Source organism: Talaromyces marneffei, chromosome 2, assembly GCF_009556855.1.
Source record: "Talaromyces marneffei chromosome 2, complete sequence".
Classification (NCBI taxonomy): domain Eukaryota; kingdom Fungi; phylum Ascomycota; class Eurotiomycetes; order Eurotiales; family Trichocomaceae; genus Talaromyces; species Talaromyces marneffei.
In genome coordinates, this window is record NC_072349.1 from 1806877 (window position 1) to 1824837 (window position 17961).

General features: G+C 47.8%; 5 protein-coding genes across 5 annotated transcripts; 1 reads left to right on the forward strand and 4 right to left on the reverse strand.

The window, feature by feature from the left end:
• Window positions 1–468: 468 nt before the first annotated feature.
• On the reverse strand, window positions 469–1436 carry EYB26_003008 (uncharacterized protein; the record flags this gene model as incomplete). Its single annotated transcript, XM_054262312.1, has 2 exons — window positions 469–1313; window positions 1364–1436. 2 exons carry the CDS (start codon window positions 1434–1436, stop codon window positions 469–471), a joined length of 918 nt encoding a protein of 305 aa, XP_054118287.1.
• A 2410-nt stretch (window positions 1437–3846) lies between these two features.
• On the reverse strand, window positions 3847–5477 carry EYB26_003009 (uncharacterized protein; the record flags this gene model as incomplete). The annotated part of the gene is made up of 2 exons (XM_054262313.1): window positions 3847–4620; window positions 4680–5477. The coding sequence occupies 2 exons, from the start codon at window positions 5475–5477 to the stop codon at window positions 3847–3849; spliced, it is 1572 nt and encodes a 523-aa protein (XP_054118288.1).
• Window positions 5478–8903: 3426 nt separating this feature from the next.
• On the forward strand, window positions 8904–13146 carry EYB26_003010 (uncharacterized protein; the record flags this gene model as incomplete). Its single annotated transcript, XM_054262314.1, has 5 exons — window positions 8904–9003; window positions 9061–11576; window positions 11638–11997; window positions 12047–13050; window positions 13107–13146. The coding sequence occupies 5 exons, from the start codon at window positions 8904–8906 to the stop codon at window positions 13144–13146; spliced, it is 4020 nt and encodes a 1339-aa protein (XP_054118289.1).
• A 1043-nt stretch (window positions 13147–14189) lies between these two features.
• On the reverse strand, window positions 14190–15724 carry EYB26_003011 (uncharacterized protein; the record flags this gene model as incomplete). The annotated part of the gene is made up of 3 exons (XM_054262315.1): window positions 14190–15272; window positions 15328–15660; window positions 15722–15724. The coding sequence occupies 3 exons, from the start codon at window positions 15722–15724 to the stop codon at window positions 14190–14192; spliced, it is 1419 nt and encodes a 472-aa protein (XP_054118290.1).
• Window positions 15725–16626: 902 nt separating this feature from the next.
• On the reverse strand, window positions 16627–17202 carry EYB26_003012 (uncharacterized protein; the record flags this gene model as incomplete). Its single annotated transcript, XM_054262316.1, has 2 exons — window positions 16627–17052; window positions 17122–17202. 2 exons carry the CDS (start codon window positions 17200–17202, stop codon window positions 16627–16629), a joined length of 507 nt encoding a protein of 168 aa, XP_054118291.1.
• Window positions 17203–17961: the final 759 nt, after the last annotated feature.

A 17961-nucleotide genomic window follows, 5' to 3' on the forward strand; every position in this document is an offset into this window, starting at 1 on the left:
ATTTGTGACGTCAAGGCCAGCAACAAATTTGATGTTTGCGATAGGAATGGTGTATTACCGTACCGTACCAATACGTGATACAGCCAATGACAGACTGATATATGGATACTTCCGCTCAGCGTGTGTAAGATACCGTATTCATGACAACAACTATCATGGTTGTCTCCGATATTCTCAAGAAATATTACCATCCTACATCGAGCACCTTTAAAAGTATGTTTGGAATGAGGTGGAAACATGGTCAACATCTGGTCGCTTTTCATAATCTGCAATATCATCACGAACGTCTATTATCTATACCCAAAACCCCACGCCTCAACAACAGCAACAGGAAGAACCAATTAAAAACACCTTGCCATGCCGCCATGCCTTTCCCATCAAATCAACATGATACATTTGTCATTCAAGTCATACACGCAATTAGTAAAAGTACAGCTAACCTCAAACTTCAGGCAACGGCGACGCTAATCAGTCAAAAATAATCAACGGATCATTCCTCTGCGCCCTCCAGAAATTCGCTCTCTCTCGCCACTCTTCCATCAGTAGATTCGGCCATGCCTTGAGCACCTGCTCCGAAAACTCCCACGATATGACATTTAAATAATCACGGCCCCAGATCGTCAACTGACCCAGATCCTCAGTCTCGTACACAAACGTACAAACTTCTGTAAGGAATGAGTTTGCAACCGCAAATCCCGCTTGAATCAAAGAGTCACGTAGCCTTGGTGAAGGGATCAAGTCAATATAAGCATGATGCGGCGTCTGTAATTGCAACAAAGTTGGCTGTAGTGCCGGCGGAAGTGAGGGTCCGATCGCAGCCAGTGTCGATAGATGGAGTTGCGGATTGCTAATGATATTCAAATCCAGAACAGGGGCTAGTTGAAGATGTAAATCGCGGCGGACGACGGCGATGTCCTGTGGAAACAGGGCACAGAAGGAATCCGGCACCGTTGTCTGTCTTGATCGATGCCAGCAATTTTTATACTTGTGTTGTTCCTGGTATAGTTCGTCGCCTTGAGTCTCGGATGGAGATCTTACAATATCATCTGCCATGGAGTCAGGTGCGGAATCGTACAGCTCCAGAGAGCGAAAGGGGCTGGTCGGATATGGTGAGGGACTTGATGGCACAACCGCAGATGAAGGAACGGATGAGGCATATGGCGATGAGAGCTTGAGTGACGATTTGAGCGCTCGATTTTCGGCTCTCAACTGCTCCATATCTCGCCTCAGAAGCTCAACTTCCTCTGCATGTGTGGACGAGCGCTCTTTCTCAGCACGCTCCAACGATTTCAGATGCTCCTTCCGACGTTGTCCTATCACGATTAGAACGATGGATCTCGAAGAAGAAGGTGACGTGACTTACGGAACAATCGCTGAGCATTTCTATTGTACTCCCTTTTCTTTTCTGCCTTTGACGAGTCCCCTGAATCCGACATGTCTAGGGTATATCCGATCACTGATATGCCCATGGATCAAATCAATATCTCGGAGCAAATATCACGAAGCGGTCTCCGACTTACTCCTTACCTGGAGTAACGGGTTCAAAATTTAACCTCTCGGCAGATATATAGACTTGATGCGCAAATTTTACGCTCGGTTCAAAACAAACTTGGATCGCCAATACACAGAAGCAACAGCATCCAGAAGAATATATGCAAAATGAGACAGTTTTGAGGTAGTGATGGGAGATTTAAGTTTGAATTCAGCTTGGTACTCCAGGTGGCCGAAATAATTTATAGATTACTGATGCACTTATGTATCATGGACCGTTTATATGCAATGATGTAGTTGGGTTAAGTTCACTAAGTTAACTAAGTTAACTAATGGATCCATGTCTACGGCTGACCTAGGTAACCTGTGCAGTCTATGCCATCGGTACTTACTTTCCTCGCACACGCTCGGCCAAGCCGATTGTATATTAAACCGATCGATGGGATTCGTCTAGCTAGTTCTTCTCCTTTCTCTTCTTCTTTTCTTACTGCGTTTCGTGATTTCATGCGTCACCTGGCTTAGTTTATCCTTGCCATTTTCACTCAAATCACTGACTAATAGCCTATTCGTAGTTAACTATCTCTGCTGTGCATCTAGCGTCGGTATTAATCAGCCCGTGGAAATAGGTTCACTTCTAGAAGACATCGACCATATCATACGTAGCAGTCTTCCTGTCTTGCCGTTTTAATGCCAATAAATACAGCGTTAGTAATAGCATTGGTAAGCAAAGTTTGCGCTCTGTCGGCGTCACTTCGACCATTTTCGCCGTCAAGCCTAAGTTAGGGCTAGGCATCGGGGGTCCGGGCTACCGGGGTCTACTACAGAGTAGTAGGGTATTAAGATGGCCGACTGCCCGCTATGTTAAAAAGTCGGTAAGAACGGATATATCGTTGATGAGATGAAAGACTTGTTTCATTTGGCCTTCTTCTTCTATTCATGGTTTAGCCGAGCAATGTATTTGGAATGAATGTCTTAGATAAACGCCCCCTCTACATATTAACTAACTAGTTAACTTAACTAACTTACTAAGTTAGTTAATGATATTAATGGATCTCGTGACCGTCTAAGAACCGGCGCCAGTTATAGGTCAGCTACTACTACCGATATTCAAAACACAAACACCTGGACAGAGACAAAAAGGGCCAAATGGAGAGAGAGGCACGACTCCAGACGAAAAGAAGCAAAGGTATGACTTACTTTTGACGTTGAATTTGTAAGATTGCGTCACTTTTCTCTCTCCTCCAGCTGAGCTCCTCGGATATAACGACTGTACGATACGATACACCAGGTGGTTATTTGTTTCGTGCGAAAGAAAAATAGCCCTAAGCCGCCAACCAACCATGCATTGCATGATCATGCACTGACATGCAGAGCATCTTGACCGATATTTTCTTCCTTCTCGCTAATCTTGGAACACTTTGGTGGCATTTGCCATTATTGGCAATACCTCAACATTCAAACTTTGTCCAGAATCGGAAAATGGGCCTCTCAGCCCTGTCCTGTACCGTAGATGATTAGACCGCCCATAGATCCCGTCAACCTACATGAACCACCACCAATGAGTCGATTTTATTTTCTGAAGTTCTACTTAATTAGAGTGCGGGCGAATCAAATATAGATGTGACGACCTACCGTATCAAGCTTAGATTGACACCAATAACTACATCTAGTTAACTAAACTATAAAATAGTATAAATGCTGACTCATATTCCTATTATTCCTGTAACTAGTTAACCAGTTAACGATCCGACCGACACTTGTTGACTCACCTTAGTGCATTTCCTTCTCATCAGTCCGGCGCACTGGTATCGAATCGATGCTCCCTACCCCAAGAACAAACACACCTTTGAGAGTTTATCGCTGCTGAGCGCTGGCAGGCAAGAAATTCTCAACGCCACCGCCATTTTCGAAGAAGACCCCATATAATAAAAAATATGAGAGGCGTCGTTAGGTAGTAGTACATGTATATCTATGTACCCAGATCCGTAGAGTGGTTAGTGGTTCGCCACATCTGGTCAGACAATTAGGGCTTGGTCCACGTTGACGGCCACATGGTGGAGTTAACTAGTTAACTTACATATTTAGCTTGAGTAATCACCTGGATTTTGTAACTATGCAGTTGGAAATATCAACCAGGGGCAAGGAACTATGATTTAGGGATACATGCATCCGATACAGTGGCAACAGCGACTGTCATTGAGAAGAATCCTATCAGAAATCAAACCAAAGAAGGCAACAGTCAATGAATATGTCACATATAACTAATAATCCAATCCCAAAAAGCCAGATAGGCCCTATTTGATGCAATGTAATCTGTATAATCGCCAATCCATCAACTCCAAAACCCAAACAAACTCAAATAATAATGCTCTTTTCAGTGGCATACAAGCCTTTCAGCACCTTTAGCTGTCCAATGGCCCCGGCTTGCTTGTTCGTAGCGATGTTTGGGAGGTTCACAATAGCACTCCGTAGTAACGCCAGTCCTGCATGGCCCCAGAATCCAATGACCCGCTCCGCGGAGAACCTCAGCATCGCATACAATAGGTAGAAATGCGTTTCCTGGAGCTCGTTCGGTGGGATCGATACCATTCTCGATACAGTTTTCCAAAAGATATAGTTGGGAAAGGGGTTCTTGCGACTGGTCTTGCCAAAGTTCCGCAAGGTCACTGCTGCAAAGCCTCCTCCTAATCCCACCATTCGTTGGCGGTGATCTGTATCTGATAGGAATGGCCCTCCGGGTTCTATTCTCTTCCAACCCAATGCTTGCTTGCCGGCGACTGTCTTCTCGTCTCCATAGAAACCCCACAGAGCCGGACATGACGCTCGATATTTGGCCCAAAACACATCGGAAAAAGCATGTCCTTGAAAACAGAATTGCTCAGCCGAGAAGATCTGAGCAACTACAACTCCAAGCGGCTCCGCGTATTCAAGCTTGATTCCCGCTTCGTTGATAAGTTGTAAGACGACTGCCTTGACAAATATGTTGAGTAGATACACGAAAACAGCTGATACCTGAGCCTTGTCTTCCGGCAGGCTCGCAATTTCAGGCGCGTTCACAAAAAATCGACGGGCATCACATGGAATGGGTATCTCTTGAGATTTTCGAAGGATCTCTCGAATCTCGTTCACCTATGATGGGGGTCAGAATTCGACTGTGATAATGTTAAGCAATTGTAGTGGCAACGTACCTGACCCTTGTTGGCAGCTGTCCCTTGACCTTCTCTCAACTGTCCGATACATTTGGTAATGCCTCGACGGTAATCCCCAATGGTGCTTTTCAAGGTTGGGTTCTTCTTCCCTTCGGCTACGACGAACTTGCGCAATTCTTTTAGATACTTGTGTAACTCAAGGTATTTTTCCTGCTCCTCCAATTCCTCTTGTGTCACGCCTTGAGCACCACCAAGCGTCCGTCGTTTCTTTTCTTCCTCTTCTGCTCTCTGAAGCTCAGCTTGTCGCTGTCGCTCTTTTTCTTCCGCCTCTTCTTTTTGGCGGCGAGTCTTTTCTTCTTCAGCGGCTTTTATGGCTTTGGCTTCAGCTTCGGCCTTTTTGCGACGCTCCTCTTCTTCGCGGGCGATTCTCTCGGCTTCTCGACGAGCCTCTTCTTCTCGTTTCCGTGCCGCTTCCTCTCGTTCCTTGCGCTCGCGCTCTAGCCGTTCCTTTTCTGCCTGACGGCGGCGTTCTTCTTCTTCTTGCCTCCTCCTTTCTTTCTCTTCCTCTTCCCGTAGATGCTCTTGGAGTACGATCTCTGCTTCGCGGCGATGTCCGTCGTAGTAGTCGTATGTTTTTTCTATGGCCGCATAATAAAATTCTTGGTGTGCACGATCAATCTCATCCTCCTCTTCCTCTTGAGCTTGCGCTTGATAACTGTAGACTCGTTTCAAATCTTCATGATGTAATCGTATAGCTTCGAGGTCTTTGGCGAGGTCATAAACGAGTTGTCTCGACGGGCTGTCTAAAGTTTTTCCAATGCTCCGCCTTCCGACCATGATGTCTTTATCGCAAACACAAGTAGTACTTCAGCTTGATGACAGGCAAACCATCAGCGGGAAAGACGAAGGTCGAGTTCGGTAACTGTGGGAGGAAGAGGATTTCTGTATGCTGGCGAATGCTGTGTGTTTACTAGCGGGCGGAGCATGCCATTGTGTATCGCGACAACGTGAGAAGCTCGGGCAAATGGCGAAGAATCAAGGCTGTCTCAATATTTTCTGTCTGGTTATTTGCGATCTCGGTCAAGGCAATTCTCGGGTTATCTATCATTGATTCGTCGGTTATCTCTTGAATGAATCACCGTTCGCACTCGTCTATATTTACAAGCGTAGATATAAGAATAATGTCAAGATAGCGCATCATTATGCGGGAGAGGTTCTGTACCTGTCTAATCTTTGTGGAAATTGTTTTTTTCGTGGAAGCATTGAGAGCTTCAGTCTTTGTCGTTGTCGTTGTTTTCTTGGAGGCTGGAGATAGTCGATCGCGTACAGAAGTTGAACGCAGTCATATCATTGGCTGGCTTTTCTCATCTGACGGTAGGGTAGCCCATACGCCATGTTTGCCTTGTTTGCATCAGGCACAATCTCCTTGAGAAAATCGCCAATCCGAGCTCACTCTCGTTACCAGAATTCTTAGATGTCTAGTTACCCAGACAGCTGTGAAGCACTTAGTGACTCACACTACTCAGCACCCAGGACTAAGTTAGTTCTCGCCCGGATGCGGTCACCTGACCATCTTGTTTTGTAATTGTAACTTAGCTTCGCAACATCGAAACTGTGAAACATGTTCTCAATCCCAACTGCTGATCTGATTCTGGGGGGGGGGATAAAAGGTCTTTGAAACATTGATGCCTTGTCTTCAATTATTTTATTTTTATTTTTTTTATGATGGATAAATATGCATGCATGCTGAAGAGGGCCAACGAGGTATACTGAATATGGCTGGCAATGGCAAACCAACCCATCCCTTCCGGGCAGATTGACGAAGAACACCATTCCTTCAGCGTTCAACGAGGCTCTCGTAGACATGCGCGCGTGTCCGGTCATCCCCCACCAGCGGAGCTTTCCCGTTCAGCTTTGACAGAGTCGGGTTTAACACTCGCTTTGTGTTCTTCTTGAATCCATTTAGTGTTTAGGGGTGGTTCTCATTGGCAAGTGGTACATTCGTTTCATATCATACAGATGTCAGACACGCACTCCGAATAGCATCTTCAAAATGACAAGTGGTTTCAGTCGTTGGCCTCACTTGCCCCCTGAGCCATGTGCATGCCCCTCTGCTCTCCTGCTCTGTCTGTACAGAGTAGGTAGTCTGATCTGGGGCCCACAACAGTGACTAGTGAGAAGTTGGCGTACGGAGTAGTTACGGACCGAAACGCTAGTCCTTATTGGGCACTAGGCGCACCCTATTCTCTGCCACTGTTTTGTCTCGTGTACGTAGTCTGTATCCGTACTCCGTCCATGGATTGCACGCTTGATGGTGGCCAATTTCATCATCATTGATTCCTAGAATGTGATCGGTCAGCGCAAATGTGACGAGTAAGTGGTGGGATTGCAAGCATATAGCCGGGGTGTGGCGATATTCGTAAAGGAAGCTTTTCGAGCATCGAGGCCGACCATTATCGAAAGCATCTCATTAGTTGAGAGTGAGACCCTTGGAGACTAGAAGCTCACTAGGAGGCTTACATAAGGAAGCCACTATAGGCAGTAATTGGTTGATAGCGGCTCCCCGCTCCCCCAAAGAATGCCTCTTGGTCCCATCGCCTTTTTTCTCTTGATTCCTCTGTTGAAGCAACCCAACAGTATTCCTGAGCCAAGATTGCCAATGTTTGCAATAAAGGTCGCTACAAGCTAGCTGTCTGAAGTGCTCGTTGGTGGAACCGTGGAAGCCAAGGAGACGATTCACAGTCCCCTTAGGCTTTTGTTAGTTAGTTACAAGTTTACTACGTATGTCTAACTGACCTCACCATTTAACCGTCCGTTGACTGACTCCGTAGTTACCAACTACTAGTTACTACGTCTGAGTGAGTTAACTAACTAGTTAACTAAGCAACAGCTAACTGCCTGCCATGCCTCAACAATAATCCTCCGGCGCCCGTACTAACTAACTATAATTTCGTTTTAACGAACTCTACCTATTATATTTCCTCTTCCTCTCCTTTCCACACACCTCATACGTATCTCCCCTCGTCCTCCATCCTCTTTCTCCCCGCTTTCTCTATCCTTCTACCTCCCACTCATTCGATTCATTATTACCGCGCGTCTTAGCGGAAGCTTGTCGTTCTGTTACGCAAGAATAAATATAATTAATCCGATCACTTGTTGAGTGAATCTCGTTTCTCTCTCTTCCTGTCTTGCTCTTCTCTCCTTTTGGGTTCCGCTTGCTACCGTACCCGCCCAATCGGGAAAAGGCCAACTCTCGACCGTGCCACGGTTCCTTCCCTCACACCTCAACCAACAACTAAAGCGGGAAGCTCTGCACCTCACTTCGCAGTTGCTCCTTCTGCTCATCCCATCATTCTATCAGTCGGCCTCGCTACGGACTTGCCCGTGGGAGTTTTTCTTCCCTCGCGCCATCTGCCTTCCATCTTTCGGTCGCTCCAAAAGACTTCTTTCTCTCCCTTCCTCCAACCTCCGTTCGTCTCGACTTCTCCTTGAAGCTCGCCGTCGTCATCGAGGCCATCGTCTGTGTGCCCACAAATCACCAATTAACCCGTTTATGAAACGACCTGACGCTTTCCGTCGACCACATTCGATCCTTTTTCCGACTGTCTGACCCCGTCAAGAGCTCCATTGCCCCGTTGTTCCCCCTTTTCCGGGAAGAAAAAGCTGCCCCTCCTTAAGTGGTAGTCCGTCCTGCTCGAAAACATCGTGATTCACGGCATTGGCTATTTTGTCTTTTGCTGTCCTTGTTGCGAAAGTTTTTGTTCTATAGCATACTCTTTGTTGCTTGGGATATATACCATTATTGCTTGCTGTTGGCTTTTGTCATTTCGTTTGATCCATCCTAGCCCAATTTAGCAGCAGTCTCGGACTTCCTTCATTCAGGGACTCAAATAGCTCAAAACCATTTGAGACTATTATTTGAAACAATAGTGAGTGGCCCTTCTACCGTTATATGAGCAGCTCTTTCTATCCCCCTGTCACTGCTACCGGAGCTGCATGTACCTCCTGGATTACATTGGCCTCGCGACAAGAATTCAATCACTGACATCATCGCTACTAGCTCCGTTAGAACCGCCCTCGCTCGAGATCCGTACAGATTTGGATTATCCTCGGTCGGAAACCGACTCGAGCAGTCCTTGTCAGTTGACAATCGATTTCCAAACCGTTGTGACTTGACATTCACAGGAGTAAGATCCTGTGACTTTCCTGTATCCAACATCCCGCACGGAAACACCTATCTTTTATATACTTTAATTCGGCAAGATGGACCACCAGCAGGGCCAATCAGGGATTCCAGGCCCTACCGGCCGCCGGCTTCATATTGCCCATCGACGAAGTCCATCTGAATTGACACCTCTGATGAGTAAGTTTCTACCTGCCATTCAAGGTAAAGCCGACTACTGACACGCGAGGATCTTAGTGGAACAACTTGCTATTCAGCAACAGATTGAGCTGCTCCAACAGCAACAGCAGCAAATTGCCGCTACGCATCAACAATATGTTAACATGGGACTGCTGCAACCCCAACAACCACTTGGTCAAGTTTCGGGATTCTCTCCCCAACTTGGTCAGGGAACAATGGCCGGCGTATCACCTCAGGTCAACGCTTTCCAATTTCCTCAGCAGCTCGGAGTTCCCGTAAACAATGGACCGTCCCATCGCCGAAACCAGTCTGCCCTACCTGGTATGGGAATGGGCCCGCCACCAGCTCCATCTTCCGGTGCATCAGGATCGGCTTTCGCAGAGCTTCACCAAGGAAGCCAAAACCGTGAGAACGGTGCACCGTCGAGAGGACGGGGTGGGCCTATTGGCGGAGGCCATCAGCGTCGTCACTCATTAGCTCTCCCAGAAGCAAAGAAGGCCGCAGAGCTAGCGCAGCAAAAGCGTACTGCAGCCGGCTTCCAGTTCCCCGCTCCCGGCTCATCAGAATCTCCTACCGCAGAAGAAAAGCCGAAGACTCCTCAGCCCCAAGGATTGGGCCTGCAGCGTGCAGGCAACTTCCGCGGTGGAGCCCATGGCAGAAGTCAATCCATGGCCGTTGGTCGTGGCGCAACCGGTTTCCAATTTCCTATCCCTGAGAGTAGCCCTGTCGAACCTCCTAGACGCGGCCATGGTCGGACGCCGTCCAGGAATTTTGACGGCAATTGGCGACAACCGAATAACAACAATCAAAATCAGGATCAGCAGAAGCTGAACCAAGGCGGATTCGGGCAACAGCAAAGTGGCAACACTTTCCAACCGGGCCACCGCTCGCGAGCATCCATGAACCAGTCCATTGGCTCGATTGGACAATTTCAATATCCTAATGCTGCTCCTCAATTGATCCAGCTACCTCAGGGCCAGGTTGTCATGGCTCCGCAGTTGTTCAATGGCCAGCAACTCAACCCACTCCAGCTCGCCCAACTTCAGGCTATGCAGCAGAATGGTCAATTGAACGGCCTTCAAGCTAGCCAACACGCTCCTCAGCAGTTGTCTGCACAGCAGCAACAGCAACAGCGCAAGACGCTCTTCACCCCATATCTTCCGCAAGCAAACCTACCCGCCCTCCTCAGCAATGGACAACTTGTTGCTGGCATCCTCCGTGTCAACAAGAAAAACCGTTCAGACGCTTACGTCACGTGCACAGAACTCGATGCTGATATTTTCATCTGTGGAAGCAAAGATCGTAACCGAGCTCTCGAGGGCGACTTTGTTGCCGTCGAACTCTTGGACGTTGATGAGGTTTGGTCTCAGAAGCGTGAAAAGGAAGAAAAGAAGAAACGCAAGGATATCACCGATTCTAGATCCGGCGATAAGCTATCTCGCTCTGATTCTGGCGCTAATGGTGAAAACCAACAGGTTGGCCCTGATGGTAGTATTCGTCGTCGTGGTAGTCTGCGCCAGCGTCCCACTCAGAAGAAGAACGACGACGTTGAGGTGGAAGGGCAAAGCCTTTTATTAGTCGAAGAGGACGAGATTAGCGATGAACAGAAGCCCTTGTACGCCGGTCACATCGTTGCCGTCATTGAACGTGTCGCAGGACAGATGTTTTCAGGAACTCTCGGTCTTCTACGTCCTAGTAGCCAAGCTACTAAGGAGAAGCAAGAGGCTGAACGTGCCGCCAGAGACGGCGGACATGGTCGCCAACATGACAGACAGCAAGACAAGCCCAAGATTGTGTGGTTCAAGCCTACCGACAAACGTGTTCCCTTGATTGCCATCCCCACTGAGCAAGCACCTCGTGATTTTGTTGAAAAACACCAAGACTATGCAAACCGTATCTTCGTCGCTTGTATCAAACGGTGGCCTATCACCTCCCTTCATCCATTTGGTACACTGGTGGAGCAACTTGGCGAGATGGGTGATTTGAAAGTGGAAACAGATGCACTTTTGCGTGACAACAACTTCGCAGCCGATGAGTTCTCAGAGGCTGTACTTAAAAACGTCGGTTGGGAAGACTGGACAGTGGCTTCCGAAGGCGATGCTCTGTTTACTAACCGCCGAGACCTCCGCGACGAAACCACCTTTACCATCGATCCAACAGGCACTAAAGAACTCGACGATGCTATCCATATCAAAAAGCTTGGCGATGGCAAGGTTGAAATCGGTATTCACGTAGCCGACGTCGCACACTTTGTCAAGGCGAACTCGCTAGTCGATAGAGAAGCCAAGAAGAGAGGAACCGGAGTCCACCTAATGACCCGAGTCGTAAATATGCTACCACCTCGGTTGTCGAACGAGGTATGCTCTTTGGTTCCTGGCCAGGAACGCTTGACCGTCAGTGTTGTCTTCCAGGTTGATACCGTGACTGGCGCAGTTGATGATGATGTGTGGATTGGAAAGAGTGTCATCAAGAGTTCTGGCAAGCTGAGCTACGATGATGTCAACTCCGCCATTAACGGAGGGACAGGAAGTCCTTTGGAAGGTGTGAATGCTGATGATATTCGTCTTCTTGGAGTGAGTACCGTATTACAGCGATCACCATAATATTTTCGAATACTAACATTACCATTAACAGGCGATCACCACCAAGTTCAAAGAAGCTAGATTTGGCAACCGTACTACCAATATCCCAGCAATGCGCCTTATCTATCAGCTTGATGATGAGAACATGCCTGTCGAACTCAATATTTTCGATTCATCCCCGGCTCATGAAGTGATCGAAGAACTGAATTACAAAGCCAACTTCTTTGTCGCGCGCAAGCTCTTTGCTGCTATGCCCGAGAAAGCGTTCCTTCGACGCCAAGCTGTTCCAAACCCTCGCCGCCTCCAGGCTTTTGTTGATCGAGTGAACAGACTAGGCTATGACATCGATCCTTCAAGCAGTGGTTCTCTGCAGGCTAGCCTGTTCAAGGTGCAAGATGTTGATCTTCGCAAGGTACGTTATAAAATCTGCTGCAGATAATCGTTCAAGCTAATTTGTATAGGGTATGGAAACCATTCTAATCAAGGCAATGCAACGCGCCAAATATTATGTCGCCGGCAATGTTACGGAAGCACAACGCCAACACTACGCTTTGAATTTGCCGCTGTATGCCCATTTCACAAGCCCAACTCGTCGCTACGCTGATGTCATTGTTCACCGTCAACTGGATGCCGTGTTGTCTAATGGAGCTATTGAATTCACCGAGGATGTTGATACATTGGTTAAGATCGCTGAGCAATGCAACAATAAGAAGGATTCTGCTCACAACGCTCAAGAACAAAGTGTGCATATCGAGTCCTGTCGCGTCATGGACAAGAAGCGATCTGAACTTGGCGGCGATCTCATCAGCGAAGGTATTGTTCTTTGCGTTTACGAATCAGCCTTTGATGTGCTCCTTCCTGAATTTGGTTTCGAAAAGCGTGTGCACTGTGACCAGCTTCCATTGAAGAAAGCAGAATATCGTAAGGATACTCGCGTTCTTGAATTATACTGGGAGAAGGGTGTTCCATCTTCTGCCTACATTCCAGAAGATGAACGTCCCAATGCAAGCAGTTCCAGAGCTGCCCACGCAGCAGCTGCTGCTCAAGAGGCGGAAGCAGCCCGCGAGCGTGCTCGCGAGAGAGAAGAGGCTCAACGCAAACAAACTGAGACTGGAACAATGTCTACGGACGACGTTGATGCTCTCTTTGATGACGATGACGATATTTCGGAAGTGACTGAGATGGCTGCTGGCGTGTCACTCAATTCCTCTGCGGATCGCCCAACACAGAGCATGCCTCCATCACCGACGCGCAATGGTCATGATGGTCAAGGTCCACACCGCGCTCGCTCTGATCCTAAGATTGCAATTAGTGCCAGCGAAACGCCAGAAGCGAAAATGACAGACAAGGAGAAGTACCTCAAGCTCTTCAAGCTTCGGGAGGAGGATGGCGAATATATTCAAGATGTGACTGAACTGACTCGTGTTCCTATCATTCTTAAGACGGACTTGAGCAAGAGCCCACCGTGAGTTCTTTTTCCTGCCTCTCTCATTTTTATATTTACTGACAAGGTCTTAACAGATGCCTGACTATCCGTTCTGTCAACCCCTACGCTCTATAACTGCCTCCATAAATGTCTTTAAGCTCGAAGCCGGACTTTCTTGGAGTAGTGATCAGAACATTATGGGGGTAGTATGCCTTATTTTGTCGTTCTCATCGACGACTTGGTGCACCAGTTGGTTTTTAGGGTTGTTCTTCTAGAGTGGAATCGAATTGTTCAGATTATTGCAGACACTAAACGGGTGACCACATGAAAGCTAATGACGATAATACAGAAAAATCTCCTCTCTGCTTTTCAGTATACGCGACTGATTTTGCCAGAGGCTAGGTGATAGAGTATCAAGTGTTGGATTCTTGGACAGCCGAGTGAATGACGGAAAGAGACACATCTTGCATCTGATTAGCGTTCTTGTTTATCAAGCATCATCAATGACGCCGAGGGACAACAGGAGGGAGAAGCTTATTTACCTATATACTTGCGCAACTTGTCTTTACATCGAGGGGAGGATTTTCGATGACAAATTGTTTTGATCGATGTGCAAGTAAGGTAGTGAATGAGTTGGGTGTGCAAGTACGTGCGCTCGATGTTCAAGGTACCTGCAAGCGAGTTGAGATGTTTTTATCCGAGAAATATTTGCATAGCTGTTTATCTGTTAATTACTTATTTATTATACCAAAATGCAGAATTTATTGATGTTAATTTCACACTTACCCAATCGTACAGCGGTTTAAGTTAGGACTCCTGGAAATGAATATGTCATGATATCCAATTGAGCAATGAATGAAAATATTGTCTGACTGACTATGTATGGATGCATGTATCTGTATGCCATCAACGCCAATTGTACACCCCATCGTTTTAGTCCCGCTGAATGCCACCAAACCGACCCAAACCAACAACCCTCCCAATGCAAAATGCAATCCAAAACCATGTTAAGTGAATCTAAAAATCAAACCCCAGATTCAAAAGCCAAAGCCAAACACCCCGGATATCATCCCAAATTGTGTAAAAGAAAATTTCATATCTCGTCATATGTCCTCATTTGTCCCGTCTTATCGTCATGTGTGTGTGTGTGTGTGTGTGTGTGTGTGTGTGTAGCAGACTCAAAGTCGCCGCAGCCCGATTCTAGGTTTTCCCTTCGAGGACATTCCCTTGCGAGTGTTGAGGCCACTGCCGCTATTGTTACTATTATAAGCTGGCTTAGTGACCTTCGTTGGTGACAAGGGTTTTGTAGCAGCTGTAGTCGACGATAGTGATGATGAGGATGATGATCCACTGATTGGCTTCATGAAGACACCTGTGGGAGTTGTGAAGGGTGAAGATTCTGTTGGTGATAGCGACGAAATTGACAGTCCCTTCGGTAGTGAGGAAAAGGAGCCAGTCATGTTCTCCTTGCCGTAGGTGGGACGACGACGGTGATGGTTATTGTGGCTATTAAGGAGTCCGTTGAGGTTTTCGAGGTCATTATTGTCCTCATATATTGCATAGGAGTTCAAGGTTGAGTCATTGCTGCTGTTGTGCAAGCTGGGAAAGGGCTGGGAAGAAACGGAAGTTTGCTGTCGGGACGTGTGATTTGAGAATACTGATGAACTCTGAGATGAAAAGGGAGATGAAGAATTGAATGAGTTGGTGTTCGCGGCAATGTTCCGTTCTGATGCCGTCATGCCATCGCTCGGTATGCCCTCGTCGTCAGATGCAAAGTCGAGCATGACCATGTCTGTATCCAGGACTGGAGTGGTCGGAATGACGGACAGAGGCCGTTTGGGCTCTCCGCTTCGCCTAGCAGTAGCATGGGTAGCAGGTGGAGCAGCAATCGACTCCGGCGACAGGGATGAATCGTTTTCCTTGTAATCATCTTCAACATCGTCCATATCCTCGTCCACATTCGAAGCTTGCAGTAGTGATGTTCCGGTTCTTTTCTTCATAACTAGGGACGCCGTCTTCGCTGCATGTCGCAATTCTCGAAATTCCGGGTCCTTCTCGACTCTCTTAGTCATCTCAGGGTCTTCTCCTCGTTGCTTGGCTTGTAAAACGGCGTGCTTCATGGCGAATGGAACTGGTGCGTGTATTGACGTCATCAAGCGTGCCTGGCGGGAAAATTCATTGTAGTCGTCCTGAAGGAGGGAGCCAGCCATGGGGTTTAGGGCTGAGTCTGGATTGGGATGGATGAGTAGGCAAGATATGGTCTGCATGATCTATCAATTTCCTCGTTCTTTCTTTCTCACGAATGTCACAACCTACCACAAGAATGTCGCGCAATGTCAACTTGGACTCCCAGTCCCTCTTCAGGGTATCCACGCACACTGCCCCTGTCGACTCCTCAACGTTGGGATGCCAAATACGTGTCTTGAAAGCGGCCTTGGGAGGGCTTGCAGGATAATCTTCAGGGATGCGGAGTTGTAATCGCCACATTCCAGCTGAATATGGAGTGCCGTGTGGTCCAGCGAGAGTTACAACCAGTTGACTCAAATCGTCGGAGTGCTGATTGTCTGTGGGGGAGAAGAGGTAGTTCGGTGGGAGTTCGTTGTTGTGGAGATCTGCATGGTCGGCGATGAGCCGACGCAGTTTGGAGACCTGTTTATGAGGGAGTGAGTATGTAGATGATTAGCAGATGGTAAGCATGCAAGCAACATACCATGTTTGTATGTGTGAAGTGGTCAAACAGTCCTAACACCGCGTCTGAGTGGTCAAGTCAATGTTTTGATTGTCAATCACAGGGTTATCGAGCTGTCGCAGACACTCTTAAATGAGAAGTCGATTCTTGTTTCGAGTTGGGTTGATCGAGAGCGAATCAGAGTGACGCGGGGGAATACGCAAGCTCAAAATATCTGGACGATGCGCGGAGAAGAGAGCAAGCAGTACGTACGTAGTTGTGAAGATTTAGTTGAGGTTGCCAGGGAAGCGGGAGATCGGGGAATCGCCGGCTCTCTTATTGCTTGGAGGCTTTGGAGCTTTTGTTTTGGTTGCGCCGCCAAAGGGAGGTAATTTTACGTGTTGTGTATCACGTTTACGCCGTTTGTTTACGCACTAAGCCTGGATAGGCAGAGGAACCAACGCGTCCAGCCTTGATCGGGTTAGGCTTTCCGCGAAACAGACACGCGACTTTTCGCGTCGACCTAATAATGATTCCTAAAGAGGCAAGGCTCTGTTTGTGTGTATTATACGGTATTTGACAGTACCAAACACCGTTGTCGCGAGTCAAGTGGCTTACACTAGTATAGCTAGCGTTGGCTAATCAGTAAATCCGGGGAAACGACAACGTTGCCTACCGATTAGATTGCGATACTGATTACGAAGAATTAATTCGTTTGAGAAACGTGCATTAGATTAATATTGGTTCTGGATGCCTATTTATCCATGTACAACGAATCGAAGATGACAAACTCGCGGCGGCACCAAATGTGGAATACAATACAGGGAATCCGGAACATGGCTTTGTGCGACATTCATCAAGGATATTGATGGTGGTCATATGAAGAAGAAATCAAGACATGTTCAGGTCATGATGAAAAATGAAATTAACTAACTAGGTCTTTAGCCTTAGATAAGCATGGCAAAGGCAGCACCAGCAACAAGAGAAAGACCGACAGGTCCAGCAGCGGCCATTGCAGCGGCAGCACCAGTAGGCACAGAGGAGGTGCGAGTCGAGCTGGCCGATCCAGCGGACATGCCGGTGCTGCCAGTAGTGGCGGTTCCAGTGGCAGTTCCAGTGGAAGTTCCACTAGCAGTACCACTAGCAGTTCCGCTAGAAGCGACCGGAACAACAGAGGAGCTACCGTATGCAACAGCCGAGCTAGAGGGGATATATGAGAGTGGCACAACGGGAGCCGAGAGTCCGGCAGGGATTACTATTGGAGCAGGCTGAGAGGTGACGGCACTGGGCTCGCTGGTAACGACGCTAGGCTGTCCAGTGACCACGCCGAGGGAGTTGGTCTCGGTCAAGAACCGAGTAGCAGGATTAGATGGCTACGAAAGACGATGTTAGTCGTGTATTTTCGACAGACAAGCAGACGAGAGGCAATGGGTGAAACATACCACAGAGTCAGTAGTGATGGGTGTGGGGTTCTGAGCCATAGCGACAGTTGCAAGAGCGACGGCAGCGAGGATGGAATGCATGGTGGCTAGTCGTGATAGGGATTTGATGAACGAATGAAATCGTCGAGTGACGTTAGGCAGCTGATGTGAGGAGCGCGATGAAGGAGTTGGATTAAGGAAGGGAAGAGGAGAAATGCCAGCTACAGACTTGGGGAGAGACAAGCGTCCTTATAAACAAAGCAAAGACGAGTCAACAGACCTGGAAGGTAGGGGCAATCCTGATTCTGCATTGACTGTTTACTCCATACTCCGGTCCTACGATAGTACGTACTATGTAGTAGTTAGTTGCCAAATGGAGCTCTGCCAGACTCGTCACCCCATCCACACGTTGGACCAATTTCAATTGCGGAGGATAAGTCCAATGAAAACGACTATTCCCTCTGATCCTTACATGCGCTCTCCAGATTGATTCGCTCCGACGGTCTCGACCTGGCAGGGATAATGTTCGGGATCCTCGGGTGGCGTCGGCGCTAGTACTCCGTACGGCCTTGTTTCAGTTGATCGGTGGATGATGCCCTCAAGTAAGACATCGACGGCATCACTCGAATACTCGTTGTAGCTAGGGCTTTCTGACTGGTGGTGTGCGTGACCTGGCCAGTGGTGCGGATTACGTGGGCCTGGACGTAGCTAACTATTCATACTATGCATAGTTGATCCAGTCATCGAGGCATCTGCTGACTAACCCAACCATGTCTCACGATGATGCATCACATCTTGTAGTTACTGCATACTACTCTGCAGTATGTCGTACAGCTAGCTCTATAGCGGTCGCTACCCCTG